This window comes from Cajanus cajan, chromosome 4 (genome assembly GCF_000230855.2).
Source record: "Cajanus cajan strain Asha chromosome 4, NIPB_CcT2T_4, whole genome shotgun sequence".
Taxonomy (NCBI): Eukaryota; Viridiplantae; Streptophyta; class Magnoliopsida; order Fabales; family Fabaceae; genus Cajanus; species Cajanus cajan.
Genome location: NC_138520.1, coordinates 20,794,242 through 20,815,825, shown reverse-complemented (window position 1 = coordinate 20,815,825; position 21,584 = coordinate 20,794,242). Strand labels below are relative to the sequence as shown.

General features: G+C 34.5%; 1 protein-coding gene across 3 annotated transcripts; it reads right to left on the bottom strand.

The window, feature by feature from the left end:
• Nucleotides 1-1,226: 1,226 nt before the first annotated feature.
• On the bottom strand, nt 1,227-21,179 carry LOC109810311 (golgin candidate 6). 3 transcript variants are annotated; one of them, XM_020373742.3, is made up of 19 exons: nt 20,824-21,179; nt 20,375-20,424; nt 19,079-19,206; nt 18,946-18,998; nt 18,068-18,214; nt 17,863-17,936; nt 17,703-17,772; nt 17,375-17,428; nt 17,176-17,271; nt 16,690-16,740; nt 16,536-16,622; nt 16,329-16,442; nt 16,146-16,217; nt 7,647-7,832; nt 7,472-7,575; nt 7,249-7,297; nt 7,080-7,145; nt 2,876-3,643; nt 1,227-1,960 (listed from the first exon to the last, which is right to left on the bottom strand). In XM_020373742.3, exons 1-19 carry the CDS (start codon nt 20,851-20,853, stop codon nt 1,403-1,405), a joined length of 2,757 nt encoding a protein of 918 aa, XP_020229331.1. In that variant the 5' UTR covers nt 20,854-21,179; the 3' UTR covers nt 1,227-1,402. The 3 variants fall into 3 exon arrangements, with proteins under 3 accessions (XP_020229331.1, XP_029129588.1, XP_020229332.1); XM_029273755.2 differs by lacking the exons at nt 16,146-16,217; nt 16,329-16,442; XM_020373743.3 differs by lacking the exons at nt 18,946-18,998; nt 19,079-19,206; nt 20,375-20,424; nt 20,824-21,179 and having other exon boundaries at nt 17,703-17,765; nt 18,068-18,133.
• Between the last annotated feature and the right edge of the window lie 405 nt (nt 21,180-21,584).

Below are 21,584 nucleotides of genomic sequence, written 5' to 3'. Positions count from 1 at the left end.
CATGCTAAACGAAGATTGCAGAAGCAATGTCAGCGTATAGGAACTATAGCAATGACTTTATATGCTTTTCTCCATGATTTCAGGGGTTTTGGTTCTAATGGAAAACATGATTCTTTTCTTTAACAAATTTGTGAGTTCTAAAATGGCTTTCTAGTTCAATCTATTAAGAAATGAAACATTCAAAACAAACTTTGTCGTTAGTCTCAATATATAATAAACGCCTAATATATATGAGACAAACGGTATGTTTCATCTAATTTACGTCTTATAGATTATCTATATCTTACACTTCATCTGATTAGTTTTTCAAGGATATTTTCAATGATGTTTTTGTAGACATTTCTTCATTATAAAAACACTTTGTTTATTAGTATTAAAACTCTGAGTTCAAGGAATTTAGATCATCTTTTAACTTAAAAAAACCACATTATATAATATGCAATATACATTACTATTAATCTATCACTTCAAAAATCATTCTTAATCAAACTTTTCAAATATATTCAAACAATTTTCATAGCAGCATGCAATTATAAATAATCAACTACTTCAAGATTCAACCTTAAAACATCAAGTTTACCAATAAGTACAATCAAAACTCATATCATCTAACATAAATCATGCATCTATCCTAAACACAAAGGCATGAAAAAAATTAAACATCTAACTCATACCTATTTCTCCATACATGCTAGTTTTCTCCTAATTTCCTTAATTTTTTTTCTTACTTTTTCTTCCTCTTATCTTCTTCCTTTCTTCCCTTGTTCTTGAAATTTTAGTTGTTTCTCCCTCAGTTGTGGTAAAGATAGAGTATCTACTTTTTATTTTATTTTATTTCTTTGACTTGATTTATGTCTTGTTGTTAATGGTTATTGGTAAACTTTTTGGTATGGTTTCCCCTTTTTATACTAGTAACCACATCCATTATCAAATCTTCTAGATTGATAGATATTTCTCAAGTCATTTTAATTACATGTTGATTAAGTGTCCATATTGTATATATTTATAGGACTTTCCAAAATTTTATTAAATTATTTAAGTATCTTAATGGTTAAACTACTCCACCTCCATTCTCAAATCTTCTAGATTGGTAGATATTTCTTGATCTTTCTTAAGTCATTTTAATCACTGATTAGATATCCATGTTGTACCCAATATACTTTTCTACTCATTTGACTAGTTGATATTAAGATTTTAACAAAAAAAAAAAAAATGCAAAAGTGATATGAGAAAAAAACCATCGGATACAACGTAAATCATCAAGTAATGCATAACAAAAGCCAGCCCGGAAGAGGTCCAGATGGACGTTATAACTTAAAATCCAACCCTGGTAAGACTGTACAATTCAACCAAGAAATGTACAAAGTGAGCCCTGCAAAGGCTAGATGATAGTACATTATTATTATTCAGTGTCTTCCTCATCCTCACCATCTTCAACATTCCCAACATCATCTCCAATGCCTTCAAGCAATTTGTCAACATCTTCCCCCAACTCAAGCAATCTAGCACCAAGTCTATCCACCTTGCTCTGTTCTTGCCCTAGGCATACAAGCAGATCATTCAGTTCACCTTCACTCTCCTTTTGAGCTTCTTCCCTTGCTTCAGCTTTAATTGCCTCCACATCTAGGAATGTTGAGGATACTCCACTCTTCAGTGCTTTCACCTGCTTCTCCAGTTGTATGTTGGATTGCTCAAGACTGTTGTAGGCATCAGAAAGACTCCTTAGATCAGCTTCCATCTTTTCAGCTAAATTCCGGTACTTCCTTGTGTCAGATTCAACTTCTGCTTTTTCTGACTTCAGCATCTCCAACCTTTTAGATGCTTCTTGGAGATCTCTACTGAGTGCATTTATTTGGACTTTATCTGAGCTCCCACTTACTCTTTGCTCAGATTGTATATTACTACCCCCACCTGTCCTGGCCAGGTCTTCAGCCAAAGTAGCATTCCGTGAAAGGAGGTCCTGAAATGATGAAAGGAAAGAAGAATAAAATGCATGCCCAACACTTGTCCACTGATGTTTACAGTTCAGACTCCTAAACAAATTACTATTCTTGTTTCAGGTTCATGGAATTGGCAAAAGCCCAAGGAGGCAAGCCGAAAATCCACCATGAATTTATATAATGAAGAATAGTGACCAATTTTATTTTTTACAGATGTATACTAAAATGACCTCTAGAATATAAATAAAAACCTAACAATGTATCAAGAGAAATAAACATAAGAGCATTTAAGAAAATAAAACTCACCAAAAGAATATCAAACTTGAATAAAAAGACAGTAGGCGAAAGAAGGTAATATCAGAATTTCGGAAGGGAAATGTACACAAAACAGCTGTGATTTACAAACACGTGAGTCAGTGGGCTACCTATGAGGAACAATAAAGCCAGAGAAAGAGATACAAGAAAGACAGGAGACGCAGATCAGCTAAGAAAGATGAATTTTGCACTGGTCTGATGAGGTTTATCTTTTCAATATTTAAACAGACTTTCCAAACATATTAAAATACTCTTGTGACATATCGTACTATTAGTCAATAATGGATTAAGGATCCATAAGAAACAAGCTTGTCTTGGAGCAACAACCTGATAAATGACAAAGATATTGACAGGGATGACATATCATAGCAAACACTTAACAAGATTGCTCTTTTTATCTTTATCATGCATATACCATTTAAAACCCAACTCTAAAATATAACTTCAAGCAAATGATAAAGAAATACCATCAAATTATCGTATTAACTTTGGAGATAGACTTTAGTACCTTCAACATGCAACTTCCTAATTACAGTAAGGCAGGGTTTCCTAAAAGAATCATATTCAAGACTTATCCTCGTAGAGAAATTTCATAATGAACAAATAAGTAAACATAGTACCTTTATTTCAGAGCATTGCTTCTCAAGAAAAGCTTTCAGCCGCTTTATGTACTCTACATCACTTTCACCAATCTTCTGCTCTAATTCTGCTGGCACCACGGCTACCTTAGTTTTTGGATGACTATAGACCACCACAATTTGTTCCCTAATATCTGCTTCCAGTCCTTTGACAAGATTCACAAAATAAGAATCCAATATTAAAGACAGAACAGGATGATCCATATTTTTCTGTTCAGATAGGTCATTGTTGTCTGAATCTGTAATATCTTCCATGCTAGCTGTTGAACATCTAGTGAATGATTTACGGTTCAGAGATGATTCCACATTAGCAAAAACAAAACTTTTCTGCATCTCATCAAACATCAAAAAGTAAGAACTAAGCCCGATTTTCTGACTCATCATATCAACAATGGCAAATGCATCCTTTGCACTATCAGTGGAATTATTATAGATAACACATTCACCCAAGACGACTGCTGCCAAACCCCTTATGCACACTGTTTCTGACAAATTTGACACCAGCTCAAGAAGATAAGTAAGGTGGGGGCGAGCATCTAGGAAACAGTGAACAGCACCTGGGCAATCAGCTAGCCAGGTAACTAGTAATTTTAAGATAATTTCTTGAATATATGAATTTTCTGATGATCTAGACTTTCCGTCTTTGCTTTTCATGGAAGAGACAAGGGCCATATATTTCACCATTCGATGCATTAGTGGCTCTGGAGCTCCTAAGGATGAGATGGGGGCCTCAATTTCGATTTGTAAAACCTGCAACTTTTCTCATAAGATTTCTCTATACACAACCAAATTTATTGTTTATCCTTTCTTTAATATCACTGACAATACTACCATAAAACCATTACTTATCAATGTTGAAGGACTGTATACAATGTGTACAGATGAATAATAAAATGATCAGAGTAGAGTAGTTTGTGGTAAGAATAAGAGCACAATAAAATTTGCAAGCAGTTTATATCAACAAAATGTACTGCATTAAATACATAAAGTTCACTTACAAAAGAAAACCTAGGAATAATTACACTTAAACGTGTTCTTTGTCTTTGTAAATATGGTTAAAATTGATTTTAGTCCTCCAACTTTTTATTTTTAATTTTGGTCCTCGTACATTTTAAAACTTGTGAAAATCATCCCTATCACCATTTAATAATTATGTGACATGCAATTATCTATGGCACCATAAGCAACTGTGACTATTTTGAAGTGGTATGTGACATGACATATTTAGATGTATGTTATGTCATTAGTGAGTGATGATAGAGATCATTTCAAAATATTTAAAATTTCTGAGGATGAAAACCAAAAAAAAGTCAAAAATAAAATAGAACTTAAACCAAATTTATCCATCATATTTACAAGGACTAATTGTGTGAATATTTATGTAACAAATCATGCAAAAATATCACCTGCTATGTTTGGGAAAACTCCTAACAAATGAAAAGGAGTACATAAAATTTTATATAATATAATATAAATATATGATGGATAACATGCAGGCATAAAGTATGCCTCATGAAACATTCATACATATCAAGCAAATCAATACATAGTTGTCAGGTAACACCAGTACCTAATGGCACTCACATGCTCCACTTTGGGAAATTTCCAAAAACTTACAGATCTTGCACGTCCCAACTTATTTTTTATATCATTATCACATTCATTAAACCTTTTTAATCAGGACCTATGTAATTTAGTGTAAACTATACTAGCACTCCCTAAGGTTACGTTAGATTGCATATAATCCCCCTTGCTTTTTTAAGGTTTACAACATCTCTTATAGGAGAACATGGTGCAATGTTTTTCAAACAATTAAAGAAGGTTAATGTAATGTTTAAAGGCGGGTTAGGAACATGTTTCCCAAACAATTGAGGGGAGATAGTGTTAGAGTAGAAAAAGAAGGGGATTTATCTAAAATCTCACCAAACTTCAAGGATTGTCAGTGTAATTCACTCTATTATTTAACATCCATACTATATACACAGGAAGCTTTAGAGTTGCATTTGTTGAAACTTGAAAGGTGTATAATGAGAATAGTTATAGTATTCCCACAGGGGACTGTAATTAGCAGTAAAAGCAAAACCTATAAAAGACGAGGGCTCGATTTCTACCAATGTGGAGACTTTGTTGGTAAGTAATTTGTAAGTACCTATATAAGCACTTAGAGCCTTGAGGTCTATCCTGGCCCTGGAGAGACCAGAACCCAACTCACCTAAACTTTTTTCTACCCAAAAAAATATATGATAAATAAAGGAGGCAAATTCTGACTACCCATGCAAGAAAAAAAGGACCCTGGGCTCCCTATTTCACAAAAAAAAAAAAAAAAAAATGCTAAAGGCATTGAAAAAAATAAAAGGAACAAAACAAAGGGAAAATCCAACTACTTTCCAAAAATATCAAGTTTTATTATTATTATTTTGGTTTATTAGAATATATATTTAAAGAAAAAAAATGTAAAATATTGTTAACTGATTCACTTGAACTACGTTACTCTTTCTTACCACAATAATTACAAGTAGGTAGGGTAGAAATTTTAAAATAATAAACAGCAAAGTCCATTTCCCACTAGGTGAGCAGTGGAAATTTAAGAATATAATGATAAAAATCAGAGTAATTAAGAGTATCTTAGATTATCTCTTACCATTGGTTTCTATAACTCCATATATTTCATGATTTGTTTTGATTTTTAACTAGGATTGGAAATCATCTACTAGTATAAATACAACTTCCTTGCCTTTAGTAACACAACACTATCTTTCAAATTAATATATTTATTTTTAGAGTGCTGATAATCATACCGCTGGCATTTTACACCTGGACTCGACCCAACAAACAAGGTTAATTATATGTACAAATATAGTTAATTTTGTTTCACAAATGGTTAAAAATAAATTAATGTAAACATATATAATTATCGATGTGGGTTAATAGTTTCATGAGGTTATTGAAATACTTTATGGTGATTAACTTTGCCTCACAAGTGGTTAACAGTAAATGAACGTGGATGTATACAATTTTCAAAACATGGTTAGCAGTGTGAGATTATTGAATGTCTAATGATGATTAACTTTACCTAACAAATCGTGAATATTAACCATATCATTATTGAATATAATTACATCCATTCACTCTTATTTTTTAACCAGTGAGACAATGTTATATATATATATATATATTGGGACTGAGGTTGAGATAGAAAATAGCGGCGGGGACAGGATGTATTTAGAGGGGGGCCAAGACAAATTTCTCACCTTTTCTTTCTTTTAGGTGTGTTAAAAATATTTTTATATTAAAAATTTAAAATAAGTTAAAAAAATTTGGGGGTGACCATGGCATCCCCAAGTCACCCCATAGCTCCTCCTATGGAAACAACATTTGGATTTATAGGAAAAAGTAAATTGAAAGAAGCTTAAAAAATAAAAGTTCTTTAAAAGCCCAAACTTTTAGAAAGCTGTGGGCGTGAGGTTGACCCAAAGGGATAAATTTCCCCTCTCAGTTCGGCTATGCTAGAAACAACATTTGGATTTATGGGGAAAAATAAATTGATAGGAGATCTCCAAGCAAAACAATATCATTTCTAGTACTACAAACTAGAATTTTTTTCATGTTATAACCTATGAAGCACCAACACATCTACAAACATGCCTTGGACACGCGTTCGACACCTCTCCACTGTGTTATAATTAAAAATTACTATTTTATTGGTCCAAACACCTCTCTAACACAACTTGAACACGAGTTAAGAGAGCGAGTCAACATCTGCTCTTAACTAAACACTCCTATTATAAAAATAAAATAAAATTAAAAGTCAACTTATTTATAAATATTGCAAGACTCCAACACTTTTTTATTTGTTGTGAGGCTCATTTTCATAAAAAATACTCATTTTAACTTTTAAGAGATATGGTTCATCTTCTAAAGATTATTATCATATAAAAATTGTAAAACTTATATATATATATATATGTGTGTGTGTGTTTGTCGTGTCCCAATGTCCTATATTTTAGACATTAGTCATGTCCTAGTGACTGTGGTGCTTCATAGCTTATAACATAAAATGCCATAATTGTGATTCTTTTATAATAGAAGTCTTGGTCATTAAACTAAATGACTTAAGCCTCCTCAGTGAAAAAACTTGTAGTAGATTAAAACTAAGAATATGATGAGGTGAAAATTATCTGCATACCCTGTCCTTGCAGTGAAGATTGTCTTTCAATACGTGAGATAGGACACTAGCAGCCCTGCCACAAACCTACATTTTCAACAAAATGCTAGTCATGCTGCCAACATTTAGTTGCATTAGCATGTAAAAGATAAAAATAAAAAAAGAAGAATATAAAACAAGCATTACAAACCTCAAGATCACCTTCATTTTCACCCAATGTAAGACCATGTAATAGCATGCTGAAAGAAAAAAAATTTACAATCTTAAAATTGATTCAACATAGCATCTTTAAAAGGCTGTGATGATTTACGGAATAGGGAATGTGCATGGACAAAGATTTGTTATACAAAATCTAACATTTGCAACAAATTAGAAATATGTGCAGTCATTAAAGCATCAACAACAAAACAAACCTTCCAAAAGACATATTGACATCCTCCTCAAGAGGTGCATGATTCATGGAATACGGCTGTGGGATTAGTGTAGATGCCAGCATTGATTGTCCATCAGTATTTTTCTGAATTAAATTACATTATAAATACGGTGCAAGAATGTTTATATAAATCCAAAAAAAACGCATTTACCAACCTCGCAAAAGCTTTTAAAAACATAATCAGCTGCAATGAACTCTTGCATGCTAGAAGTCCTCAAAATGATTCTGAGTATAGAGTTCAGAGCAGGTTCAACTTGTGGCTCCTCTCCAAGAAATTTGCTAGAAAGAACATCACAATTCTTTAAATCTCCAGCAATCAGATCGCCAATAACCCTCAATGCCTAAAAAAGGATTAAGTTTAGCAGCATAAATAAAGTGCATCTTCATACTTGATGAATAGAAAAGGATCTTGTAGGCTATGTACTAAGCATATTAGAACCAACCACAAAAAAAAAAAAAAATACCATAGAACAAAACCAAAGTAGCAGTGATGCTATATAAATGATGAAGGCACTCTTTTGAAACGTATAAATATCAAAGCAAAGAGATAGTATTGAATAGTTGATAATTTCACAAATCAATTACACTCCCAAGTTTAACTAATTTATGAAGTATGGACAGGAAGAAAAAAGAAATTGGGACAACATGATACACAAAGTCCATCTACTTTTGTAATTGGGGTTTTCATTTTCAGAAATTCAAAGACTATGTTCAATGTTCATTTTCTCTCATTCTATCACAAAAAAAAAAAATAAAAAAAATAGAGAGGCCTTTGATTGTTTGTCCCGAGGAATCATGGACGCTTCTAAATATTAGCCGTGTCATGTTGTAGCCATATTGAATATGCATTCATGTTAGACATGTTGTGTTGTATCCCTATTGAATATGTCATTTTTATAATTGTACCTTTTTTTAACTTTTATACCAACACAAACTGAAATGCCAAAATAACAATAACAATATAAATCTTAGCATTTATTATATGACTAATGTGAATTTTGTCTGGTGATGCAAGAGTTTTTACTTTAAATTTAGATTTATTTTATTCATTAGTGGGTAAGGCTATTGTTGTTACTATTGTCGGATTTTTTTTTTAAGTTGTATTATAGCAGTGTTGCGCTGTACAATTTGTAAAATTTGTTGTCTCCCCATATCCATGGTGTAGTGTATCTTTGACTCGTGTTGTGCTGTGTGGTTACTGGTTCCCTTTTATTTTTCATGATCTGTCTGCAAAATAGATTTTGTTTTTGACCTGGCCAAATGGTGTCATGTGATCCATGTAGTCGACCTCACCTAGTGAGATAAGGCTTTGTTGTTGTTATTGTTCGCAAAATGAAAAGATGAAATAAATACAAAGGTGTGTTTGCTTTAGCCAAAACAGGTAAAAATGATGGCATTTGATCATTACATTGTTGTCTTAAGTTTTAACTAACTTTTAATATATGATATCAAGGTACCACAAGAAGTGATCTTTTTTTTTTTCGGAGGGTTTTCTTAGACAGGCTTCCCACGAGGGATAACCTTGTCAAGATGAACATACAATTAGATCACAATGTAAATAGCTATACTCTGTCATATGAAACAACTTATCATTTATTCATTTCATGCAAAGTGGTGCGTCTTATGTGGTTAGCCTGCTTCAAGTGGTAGAACTACTGCAATGTTTTCCCTAACTCTGTAAGGGACTTCTTTTTGCAATATCCATCATGCTTCATAAACAAAGATGCTATTTCTAGATGGAAAATTATTTGGTGTGCTTTAATATGGTCTGTATGGAACACTAGAAATAATTGCCTTCTCAACAATGCTGGTTTTGACAAAGAGTATCTGTGGAGAAAATTCATAAATACATCTTGGCGATGGCTTAAAGGAATATGAGAGGGGGTCTTATATTCAGCTACACAGTGGTATATTAATCCAGGTGCATGCCTCTCTAACTTGCAACTTCAAGAGTGAAGAGGAATAACAGATGTATGGTATGTGTTATAGGCATGGGTAGCTTTAATGTTGGAGAAAGTGGGTCAGAAGCTGAAGAAAACAGGGAGGTGTGGATAGTATACTCTGGTTATTATCTATACAGCTGGGATTTTTATAAAGTATACTGTCACAGGGTTTCATTTTGTAATGAATGATTATTAAATATTTATCGCAACACACATCAATGTGTCATAACCTTCAGCGGGTAGTGAACTAAAGATGAACTTATCATATTTATTCTACGAGTTTGGTACCCCTTGTACCGCTTAATCTATATAATGTCTATGCTAATAAAAACAATGATAACAAGCATGTGCCCAAGGTTGTCAGACTTGAGAGTTTAAATAAACTTATGTCCATATAAAAAATAATATTAAAAAACATATACAAGACATATATACATTAACATAATATTTTTAATATAACAATAATTCAATATAAACACCTCCATAAAAAGGAAAAATAGCAAATCATACAGACCCACACTCACGACTCACCAATATCAAATATAATGCGACTCACATAGAGACTAACTGCAACAAATGGATATTTATAGCTACATAATATAATTATAATTTATAAATGTATACAGATTTTCAGAATAATATCAAAAGGTGAACAAGTCAAAAGTGCAAACAAATGACCAAAAGATGGATTTGTAAATTGGATGGACTGATAAGATTAAATATAAGACAGTGGGCTAAAAAATAGGCTCATGAGCTGAATGGGTTGCTACCGAGAGGAAGGAACTTTTTCTTTTCACAAATGACAAAGGAAGGTGAAAGAAAACAGGCAACTTCTACACAACCAAGGGAGAGATGCATCTTCAACCCTGCAGGTGAGATGTGAAAAAGAATAAAAGTGCAATAGAAGAGGCAAAGGAGAGACGTGATACGGCTTCAACCCAGCAGAAGACATCTCTGTTTCACAACTTTTACACAGCATAACTATGTTAGGCATGAGAATGAATCTGATAGATATCGGAAGGTGTACAGTAGGAGAAATAGGCAAAAAGGAGAGGATTAAAGTGTAACTGAATAATAGATTGTATTGGTAGTAAATGGGCAAATATAAATAGGAGATAGGGGGTCAATAAGGGGGGCTTTTTACACAATTCATTGTTTGTGGAGTCAGGTCTCTCGAATACCTGAATTTTGTTTACAGCAATAAAGTGCATAGTACAGTGTTTCCTTTTTCATCGGTTATTCCTGAACCAGTTCTATCAACTGGTATCAGAGCTCCGATCTCGGAGCAGTGGGTATCACGTTTTAGGGGATTGATGGCGTCAACAAGAATGGAATCCAGAATCGATAGTTTGGAGAAAGCAATGGCAAGTTTGAGTCGGAATCAAGAAAGCATGGAAGAACGCTTTGCACAGCAAGAACGGCATGAAGATCAACGAGATGAAAGGCTGAAAAAGATGGAGGGCATGATCGAAAGGTTAGTTTCAAGACTGGGTGAAAATCCGATGGGGGAAGACAAAGGGAAAAATCAAAATTCTGGAACAGAAGAAGTCGAGTCAATGGGGGAAAATACAAGTGAAACAGCAGTGGGAGACAAATGGCGGAGATTAGAAATCCCAATCTTTGAGGGTGAGGACACCTATGGGTGGATAAGCAAAGTCGAACGATATTTTCAATTAAGAGGAGTGACTGAGACCGAGAAGATGCAAGCGGTGATGGTGGCCTTGTAAGGAGATGCTCTTGTGTGGTTTCATTGGTGGGAGACGCGCAATGTGTAAAGCCAAGAAGATTGAGGAGAAAAATGCAGCCATGACACGGGTAGGTGGTTATTCAGGGGGGCAATTAATGGAGCAGTACAAGGGGTTCTCTCATAGTCAACCTAGTAGAAAATGGAGTTCGGCTGTTACTAAACCCGCCAGTAGGGAGTGGACTTTGAAGGTTACTAAACCATTTGAGATGGGCAATAAGGGATCACAAGAATCCTCCAACGCGAATAACCAAATGGACAACCGGGTAACAAGGGAGAAATCAAGATTTAAAAGATTGACCGATGCAGAGATGAAGGAAAAAGTGAAAAAAGGGGAATGTTTCAGGTGTGAGGAGAAATTTGGGCCTAATCACATATGCAAAAATAAACAATTTAATGTAATGGTATTAGGGGAGTTCGAGGAAAATGAGGAGGAAGAGGAGGAAGAATTAGAGCTGGAGGTAAATCCCAAAACCCAACTATCTATGCATAGTATAGTGGGGTTAACGTCTAGGAGATCTCTCAAGGTGTGGGGGCAAATTGGAGGGGCCAGAGTAGTGGTTCTGGTGGATTGTGGAGCTACTCATAACTTTATTTCCAAGGAGCTGGTGGACAGGTTGGGGCTGGTGGTTAGGGCGACTGCTTCTTACATGGTGGAGGTGGGAGATGGACGTAAAATTAAGAGTAGCAGAGTTTGTGAAGGAATCCAACTGCAAGTACAAGATTTTACAATTATACAAGAGTTTTTCTTGTTTGGATTGGGAGGAGCTGATGTAATTCTAGGACTAGAATGGTTGGCTGGACTGGGAGATTTTAGAGCAAACTTTGATAAACTGATATTCACAGTAAAGGTCGAGGGGAAGACACGGATACTGAAAGGAGAACCCGAATTAACGAAATCTATTGCTTCAATGAAAACCATTAAAGGGGCACTACGAGATGAGGGACAAGGATTTGTGGTGGGCTGTCAGTTAATAGAAGAAGTTCAAGGGCTGAGTCCCATGGTCCCAGAAAAGGTGCAGGCTGTAATGAACGAATTTAAGGGCATTTTTCTAGAACTGGAAGCTTTACCTCCCAATAGAAGACAAGATCATACCATTGCGTTGAAACCAGGAACTGCTCCCCCGAATATCAGGCCCTACAGGTATCCTCACTACCAAAAAACGGAAATTGAGAAATTGGTTAGGGAAATGTTATCAGCTGAAATTATCAGACCTAGTCTCAATCCCTATTCTAGCCCAGTAATATTGGTGAAGAAAAAAGATGGGAGTTGGAGATTTTGTGTGGATTATAGAGCTTTAAATAAAATCACCATCCCCAATAAATTTCCCATTCCTATTATAGATGAATTGTTAGATGAGTTGGGAGGAGCTAAGGTTTTCTCTAAATTGGATTTAAGATCGGGGTATCACCAAATTCGAATGAGCGTAGGAGACATAGAGAAGACATCTTTTCGAACCCATGAGGGTCACTATGAATTTTTGGTGATGCCGTTTGGATTAACCAATGCACCTTCTACTTTTCAAGCTTTAATGACTGAGGTACTCAAGCCATTTCTAAGGAAGTTTGCACTAGTTTTTTTATGACATTCTAGTTTACAGCCCTGATCTAGGCAGTCATGCTGATCATTTACGGAAGGTGTTGGGAGCTTTAGAGAAGAACTAATTGAGAGTTAATAAAAAGAAATGCAGTTTTGGGCAGCATAGTTTGGAGTATTTGGGTCACATCATATCAGCAGGAGTGGCAACTGATCCCAAGAAACTTGAGGCTATGTGGTTGTGGCCCACGCCAAAAGATATAAAAGGGTTGCGTGTTTTTTGGGAATTACAGGGTATTATCGCAAATTCATTCAAGGATATGGTAAGATAGCTAAGCCTTTAACTCAGCTGTTAAAAAAAGATGGGTTTAGTTGGACTACGGAAGCACAGGAGGCTTTTGAGGAACTCAAAAATAATCTGACTACGTTATCAATATTGGCAATACTAGATTTTAACAAACCATTTATGATAGGGACAGATGCATCAGGGGTTGGTTTAGGGGCTGTTTTGCTTCAAGAAGGGAGACTGTTGGCCTTTTGGAGCAAAACCTTATCATCAAGGGCACAACAAAAATCTATTTATGAAAGAGAATTAATGGCAGTAGTGTTGGCGGTTCAGAAATGGAGGCACTATCTGTTGGGCAATCATTTTATTATATGAACAGATCAGCGCAGTCTTAAGTTCTTAACGGAACAACGTCTCATGAGTGAAGAACAATTTAAGTGGGCCACGAAATTAATAGGGTATGACTTTGAGATTCAATATAAACCGGGTAAGGAGGACTCAGCTGCTGATGCGTTATCCAGGAGGGCTGCATTTTCTGCTATATCAATGGTGAATTTGGAAGACATGGAGGCATGGGAGGTAGAGATTCAAAGGGATGCTAAGTTTCACAACATTTATCAAGACTTGCTCGTAGGTTATTCAAATCATAGTGGCAATGAATTACACAAGGGACGACTATACTACCAGGGAAAATTGGTTTTACCCAAGGGGTCCAGTAGAATTCCATTAATTTTGAAGGAATTTCATGACTCGCCGGTGGGAGGACATTCAGGTTACTTCAGAACATATAAAAGATTAGCAAGAGTGGTTTATTGGGATGGTATGAAGGCAGATATTAAGAATTATGTGGCTGCTTGTACAGTTTGTCAAAAGAATAAGTATGAGGCTTTGTCTCCAGCTGGTCTCATTCAACCTTTACCAGTTCCAACACAGGTTTGGGCTGATATTTCTATGGATTTCATAGGAAGGCTTCCACGCTCACAGGGCAAGGACACCATCATGGTAGTTGTGGACAAATTAACTAAATTTGCACATTTTATAGGCCTTGGTCACCCATTTACAGCAAAGGTGGTAGCTGAATTGTTCTTGAAGGAGGTGGTCAGGTTACACGGTTTTCCCTCCTCTATAGTTTCTGACCAAGATCAAATATTCATGAGTCAGTTTTGGAAGGAATTATTTCGACAAGCAGGGACCCACCTCAAGTTAAGTTCAGCTTACCATCCGCAGACAGATGGCCAAACAGAAGTGGTAAATCGTTGTTTAGAAACCTACTTGCGTTGTCTTACCGGTACAAAGCCGAAGCAATGGCCATCACATCTAGCTTGGGCAGAATTTTGGTTTAACACCAATTACAACACCTCTGCCAAAATGTCACCTTTCAAAGCTTTGTATGGGAGAGATCCTCCAATATTGTTGAAAGGTACTACCATTCCTTCAAAGATAGAAGAGGTGAATAAATTAGTTCGCCAACGTGATGAGTTGTTGGCAGAATTGCGAAGTAATCTTTTGAAAGCCCAAGATCAAATGAGAGCCCATGCTAATAAGCATAGGAGGGATGTGGAGTATCAAGAGGGTGATTGGGTATACCTCAAATTGCAACCTTATAGGATGAAGTCCTTAGCTAAACGGCCAAACGAGAAACTTCGACCACGTTTTTATGGTCCATATCAAATCATGCAAAGGATTGGTGTTGTGGCTTATAAGCTTGATTTACCGGCCAACAGTAAACTTCACCCGGTATTTCATGTTTCACAATTAAAGAAGGCTATTGGTGATCAGCAACAGCCTCAACCCTTACCGGAAGTTTTGACTGACACTTGGGAGTTACTTGTGCAACCGGATGTTGTTTTAAATACTCGGAGGAATGAGGCAGGTCAAGTGGAGGTCTTGATCAAATGGCAGAAACTCCCTGATTGTGAGAATAGTTGGGAATTAGCTACGGACATTCAGAAAGTGTTTCCTTTATTCCACCTTGAGGACAAGGTGGATATTGCAAGAGGGGGTATTGGTAGTAAATGGGCAAATATAACTAGGAGATAGGGGGTCAATAAGGGGGGCTTTTTAGACAATTCATTGTTTGTGGAGAGTCAAGTCTCTCGAATACCTGAATTTTGTTTACAGCAATAAAGTGCATAGTACAGTGTTTCCTTTTTCTTCGGTTATTCCTGAACCAGTTCTATCAGAATCTCCCAAACAGACCCAAGGAGACTATCATAGGAGGAAGAATAAAGGAGCAAATAAGTTTGTCAGTGGAAATCAAAGGTTGTTGAAAGGATAGCTGTTGTATGTCAGTTTTCTGGCTATAAATAACTCTCTAAATGTAGAGGTGAGGGAGATTTTCAGAACTTTGGTTTGTCAACTGGATTATTCCAGTGTCAAATGAAAGGAGAGTGCTCCTTTGGGAACACTTGTATCCTATTCTTGAATAATATAGAATTTCTCACTTTCGTTCTCCCGTACTTTCCTAAGTTGAACCCTAATCAAGTGTAAGAGCTAAGCCCTAATCGTTTGAGTCCGGCCACAAGTCAATGTCTTTTTGCTGTGAAATTGGTGTGGAGATGAACTTGAGAAATCAGACCTAAGCTTGCCATTTTGACCAATTTCGCCTGATCCCACCCAAGTTTAAGCGACCCACCAAGAAACAATTCCAGCCATAAGTCATTGCAATTTGGAGAAGTGAGTTTCTAAACTCGGATAATTCTATAGGTTAGTACTCTAGTTTGACAACCATTCATGTGTGTCAGTAATACACAAGCATATGATATGCTAAGAAAGATAGTCTAACTTCTGTTTATAATACAATACTAATAACTATGTTGCCAAGTATTATCAATGCTTGTGTATGTTTACATAATATGTGCAGGAGTATCAAATTGTACATCAAACAGATTCATCAACAATATGGAAAGAATTTCAATCAGGAATGATGGCAACAAGAATAATCAATTAACACTATTTGAGTTAAGCTTAAATGTTCCAGTTCAACTTGTTCTTCTGATCCATTAATTTCAGTGAAGCTAAAGTGGCACGCTATTCTGTCAACTTTGGGGAGAGGAAGTTAAGGAGGGGTTAGTGAGCAAATTATTGTACTTGTGTTGAGTTTGCATACAATAAGTGGGTGGAGAAATAGGAAAGCAATCTTACCGCACAGCGAACAGCAACAGGTGCCCATTGGCTTTCAACACCTAACATTAATAAATGATCCAACACCTTTTTCTACAACCAATTCCAAATAAACCGCAGAAAAAGATCAGCAGATTGATGTTGTATGTAATTTCAGAGTTCTCTTATTTGTTGCCATCATGGAAGACAAAGCTCTTCACAAACCTGAATCAGAGTTCTCTTATTTGTCTGTTTATTTAGATCTTTCCCAGGATCAGCATCAGAACCTCCCTTTATTAACAATTTAATGGTTTCTAAAGCACTGAGTAGATTGATTGTCTACTGGTATGGTGTTTACAACAGTGACAAAAAAAGTTAGGTATAGGTTTAGCAATAGCATAATCTAAAATCATAAAAATGTAAGAATCTAACCTTTTGTTGAGTAAAAGTATAACCACTTCCTCTCAGCTTCAAAATTGATATCAACGAATCAAGTCCTAAAGTCTCTCTTAGCAGTACCTAAATCATGCATAGTTGAAATCAATACCAGGATTAGAAGTTAGCAAACACAACAGAGTCAACAAACCTGATTGGATGCATTATGACGAAGCAAATTGTTTAACAATTCAAGACAGTCCTGCACAGTAACATGGGTTAGTATCTGGACCAAAAAAATATTTAAAGTTCTATGATGCTCATAAAAAAATATGATTTAGAATTTTAGATATGAAAGCTTTGGTCAACAATAACAATAAGGAAATTTTCAATACTAGTGTTAAATGACAAAAAATACATTATAAATATGGGTAAATGGAAGAATAAAATGACTATGAGCATGCTTGTATGCACATTATTTACAACATAAGTAAATGGACAACATCAAAACTAGAGTCTAAAAGCCATGAATAACATTCCATTAACACATCTTCATAAACACGGTACCTTAAAATTTGCATTGTCCAGCTAGATCAAAAGGCTTAATGGATTATTGATTTAATATCTTACATCATGTAGTTCATATGCAAACTTAGTATGTTAAAAAAAACTACTGTCAAAGGAAACCATGTATCACCTGTACAACGACACCGCCATCTGAACCTCCCTCCTCTTTTATGATACTGAAAATCTTCTCAAATGCACCTTCAAAAACAACGATTTTTTGAATTTCCTGTACCCATAAGAATTAACAGATTACAATTAACTTTAGCACCCAATAAAAAAATATAAAAATATAAATTGATGGGGCTGACCCATTAGATCAAATAGGTTACCTCAGCTTCACGGGTCAGGTGAGTAAGAAGTAACAATGCTTCATTCCTTATTACCTGCAATATAAACCTTAATCATTTTGTGTGTCAATAATAGCAAAGAAACAGCATTCTAACACAATTGGTAGATTCCATGCTTTTTCCCCAAAAGGGACCAATAAGCAAAACATGTCATAATATTTCGAAGACAAACATTCAAGATTCTGAACAAATATATTGTCCCCAAATAATTTTTAAAGCTTGATAATTCAACAAAAATACCATAGTTTAAAGTTAAACAGGTATATTTTGTGCATCCATAAGACAAATTATGGAGTTTCAAGTTTTGTACCTCACGATCCATAAGCATATCCATCAGCCGAGTTATACCACGAGGGATGGTCAATATAGCTTCCTGTAACCTGAGGAGGAACTTAGCAAGTGTGCTTTCCAAGCTAGATAATTTAATAGTTTCATGATTTAAATCAAAATGGAAACCATAAAACTAATACCGCTGAGGAGAATTAGTGAGAAGGGCAGTCAATAGTTGCAGAGTGTAGTATCGTACATAAAAATCATCCTCTGTCTGGGAAAGTACACACAAGGGAAGTTACTAAGAAAATATTATTAGATACATGCATAAACCCACAAGCTAATGAAACCTCTAGTTATATAACTGAGAATACCTTTCATTATTTTAATAAAAAGGTTTCTTACCAGCAAACTTAAAAGAAGAGAGATACTTTCTGGTTCTCTGGAAAGCAAATCAGTGTTCATCATAGCTGGCTGAACTTCATTGCTTGACCCTTTTGCATGATTGATAGGAGTCAACGCACTTACAAGAGTTTCTAGGGTACCACGAACCTGCATTGTTATAATTGTTGCATAATTCATATTTGGTAGATATATTAAAAGCAAAAGGAGACCTCTTAAGGGAAATCCATATAAAAATGGCATGGTAAATAAAAGGAAAAAATAGACAACTGCACCAAGGCTGCACTAATTGACTATTTCCATTCAATAACCAATAACCAAAATCCTCACAATCTAACAGAACCTTAAATAAATGGGATTCACAAAACCAACGCATTATACTCCAACATAAGAAGTTAATGATTGTTGTACTACATTGGAAATTTAGCATTTCTTATAAAACAAATTCCATGAAAGTAAACTAAATGCCTGTGCGGATGCGAATATCTTTAGAATCCATACAAGGAAAAAAAGAACAAAACAACTATCACAGTAAATTTCAAAATTTTTAACAAGTTATCTTTTAAGTGTGAAAACCCCAAAGTTAAACATTAGAAGTTCTGACATTAACTGTGTGACACGAATTTCTAGACATACGACAGATGAATGTAAAATTTTGGCATAATATCAGTTTGGTACATGGCAAGGTAATGGGATTTAGCATAGTGGATTGGGTCATAAACCTAATAATTGAACCATTGATCAACCACTCAGTTCACGTACATAGTTTTAAAATTACTAAGTACTAACTTTCAATAATGAACTAGATTATCAAAAACCTTGATTAATAATGCATACAAAATAACAAAAGGCTACATGAAAGGAAAGATTGGTGTTGTCACCATCTCAACATCATCATGTTCTTCCCTTAAGATGCTTAGCAATACAGGAAAGCCTGCAAAGATGTATTGAACATGTTACAAAAAATGAGGAAAAAAAGTAAGATAACTTGTTTGAGAGATGAGATCTATATACCCATTGCCCCAAATGCTAACTGGGCAGCTTGACTTTCCGATACAATAGCCTGAAGCTCAGTAATAGCATTTCTTCTGTCCTCTGCTAGTTTACCATTGCTTATCCGGTCAAGTAAGCGTTCAACATAGCTATTGAGCCAAAAACCAAATAGAAGGAATATCAAATATGGCATACGTAGAAGATACTCCATCATATTAGGGGTAATGCCACACATGTATTAAATGTAGAAGTTAGATTAAACAATAAATGATTAAAAGAAATTAAAAGAAATCCCCACACTGGAATGATAGTAAAACATAAAATAAACTTAATGAGACTTGATTTTTAATTAAAAATAGTCATCAACAATAAACTGCACCATAAGGTTAAAAAATTGTAGAAAACTAAAGGATGTTTGATATGAAAGCAGATAGAAATTAATATGTAATAAAATTTATTTCAAATAGATCAATAGGCAGACAACAGCAAGGTGTGGCTGAAGCTTTTTCTAAGAACACATCGTTAACCATACATAGTTCAGATATAGAAGACCATTAGCACTCCTAATTCCCATGAAATAAAATAACAAATCTATCAAATACAAGGCCAAGCTAATGTAGACCAGCAGTATTATTCTTAAGTGCTAAAATAAAATCTACACCAATAAAGGCATTCTTTAAGAATACGTGTTTTCTAGAAATTATTTTCAAGGAAAAAATATAGAACATTTACTCTAACCATGATCTAAGAGCATAACAATTATAGCAGAGAGGTAGCAATAAAAGTGGTAATTCTGAGATAAAAGTACACTACATAGCTGTTCTTAGTCGTACATGTACATCAACATGTAATAAATCAAGGCATACCCTTTGCAGTGATAGTAGAAATATTATATGATAAGAAGGGTCATACATATGAAAGCATGCATTGTGCTTGTGGGTAACTTTTTTATCAGAAGCTTACAGATTTCAACCAACTTAAATTTTGAAGAATGCAATTTTCATTTATTTGGGGCATAACAAATCAATTTCAGTTAAGTGACTAAATTCAGTACAAATAAATAAATTATTAATAGAAAAGGAGAATATAATTCAGTAACCTGTATTCTATAGCAGAAGCTGTTGCAAAATGGATAAAACTAAACGGACAGAAAAATGGAGACAAGGAATGAACAAAACATAATGATCCTAGTCCTAGACAATCTTCAACTATAGCTCAAGGTCAAATAGGAGGCTACCAAAGAATCAAACAGAGGAGTGTACAACTACAATGTGGAATACAATTAGAATGAATCTTAAGAACATTAAAACTGCTTACCTATCTTCACTTGAAGAATTCTCATTCCCAAAAACAAGCCCAAAAACGCCCTGCACCGGAATTAAGAAATTAATTTACACATGAGCAGAGACACGGATAAAATAAAATTAGCTGATAATATCAAGTTACTCACTACCAAATGCAAGCACTGAGATTAATATATTAAACAAGAAATTTACAAGTTAATCTCAAAGACTAAAAAGTTACAAATATTCTCTATTTCTCAACAAACCCAACACTGAAATCGTCCAAAAACTCAACAGTACACCGAACCAGCTCAGAAACTAGTGTGGCTATATATCTTATCTACAACTTAAGCATTGACGAGTAATAATTGTAAAATCTACAATGAACAAGAATTTAATTAAAAAAAATCCCCACAATCATTTATCAATAAATCTAGTTACGCATCCGCAAAAACAGAGACAGCGAAGAAGGTACAAAATTACCTTGTAACCAGACACCAAATGCATTTTCATTGATCACAGAGTGCTCCACAATTCTTGAGAAGTGAAAGAAAAAAGGAAAATCGAGCAATTTAAGTCGTAATTATAACTACGGAAAAGAAAATCATGATCGAAGCATAAGAGTAAAAGATTGAGGGATTATAGGTCGTGAGAACCCTAGAAGGAGATTTTCCCGTGGAAAAGGGATTGTAGTTAGTAGGGGTGAACGTTGAAGGAAGAGAGAGATGATCGAAGAAAAGTGATCCAAGGAATTCGAAGATCAAAGAGCTTTGTTTCCGAAATGATAAAGTCACGGAAGTGCGAGAAAGAGAGTTTTGACTTCTGACTTTTAACTGATTATCGAGCTAACAATTATAATTTATGGGTTAAAACATTTTTTTCCAATACTTTAATGGGTGTTTCATCTTTAGTATTATAATAACTAAAATTTATAATAAATTATGTGTGTAAATATTACTTTTAAAATTTGTATACATAAATATTTTAAAATATATAAATTATATTTAGATTTATGATAAATTATTTATATTGTGATATGAGATTATTGATAATTTATTTTAAAAATATTAAATTTTATTTTATAAATAAATATGATAAATAAAAATTAAATTAAATAAAAAAATTGGATAATCATATTATTTGTATGAAATATCTGTCAATTTTATTAATGATTAATTTTTGTCAGGGAACCTAATTGGTCACTTTTAGTAGAATTTTTTTTCTTAATTACATTTTTTTATGTA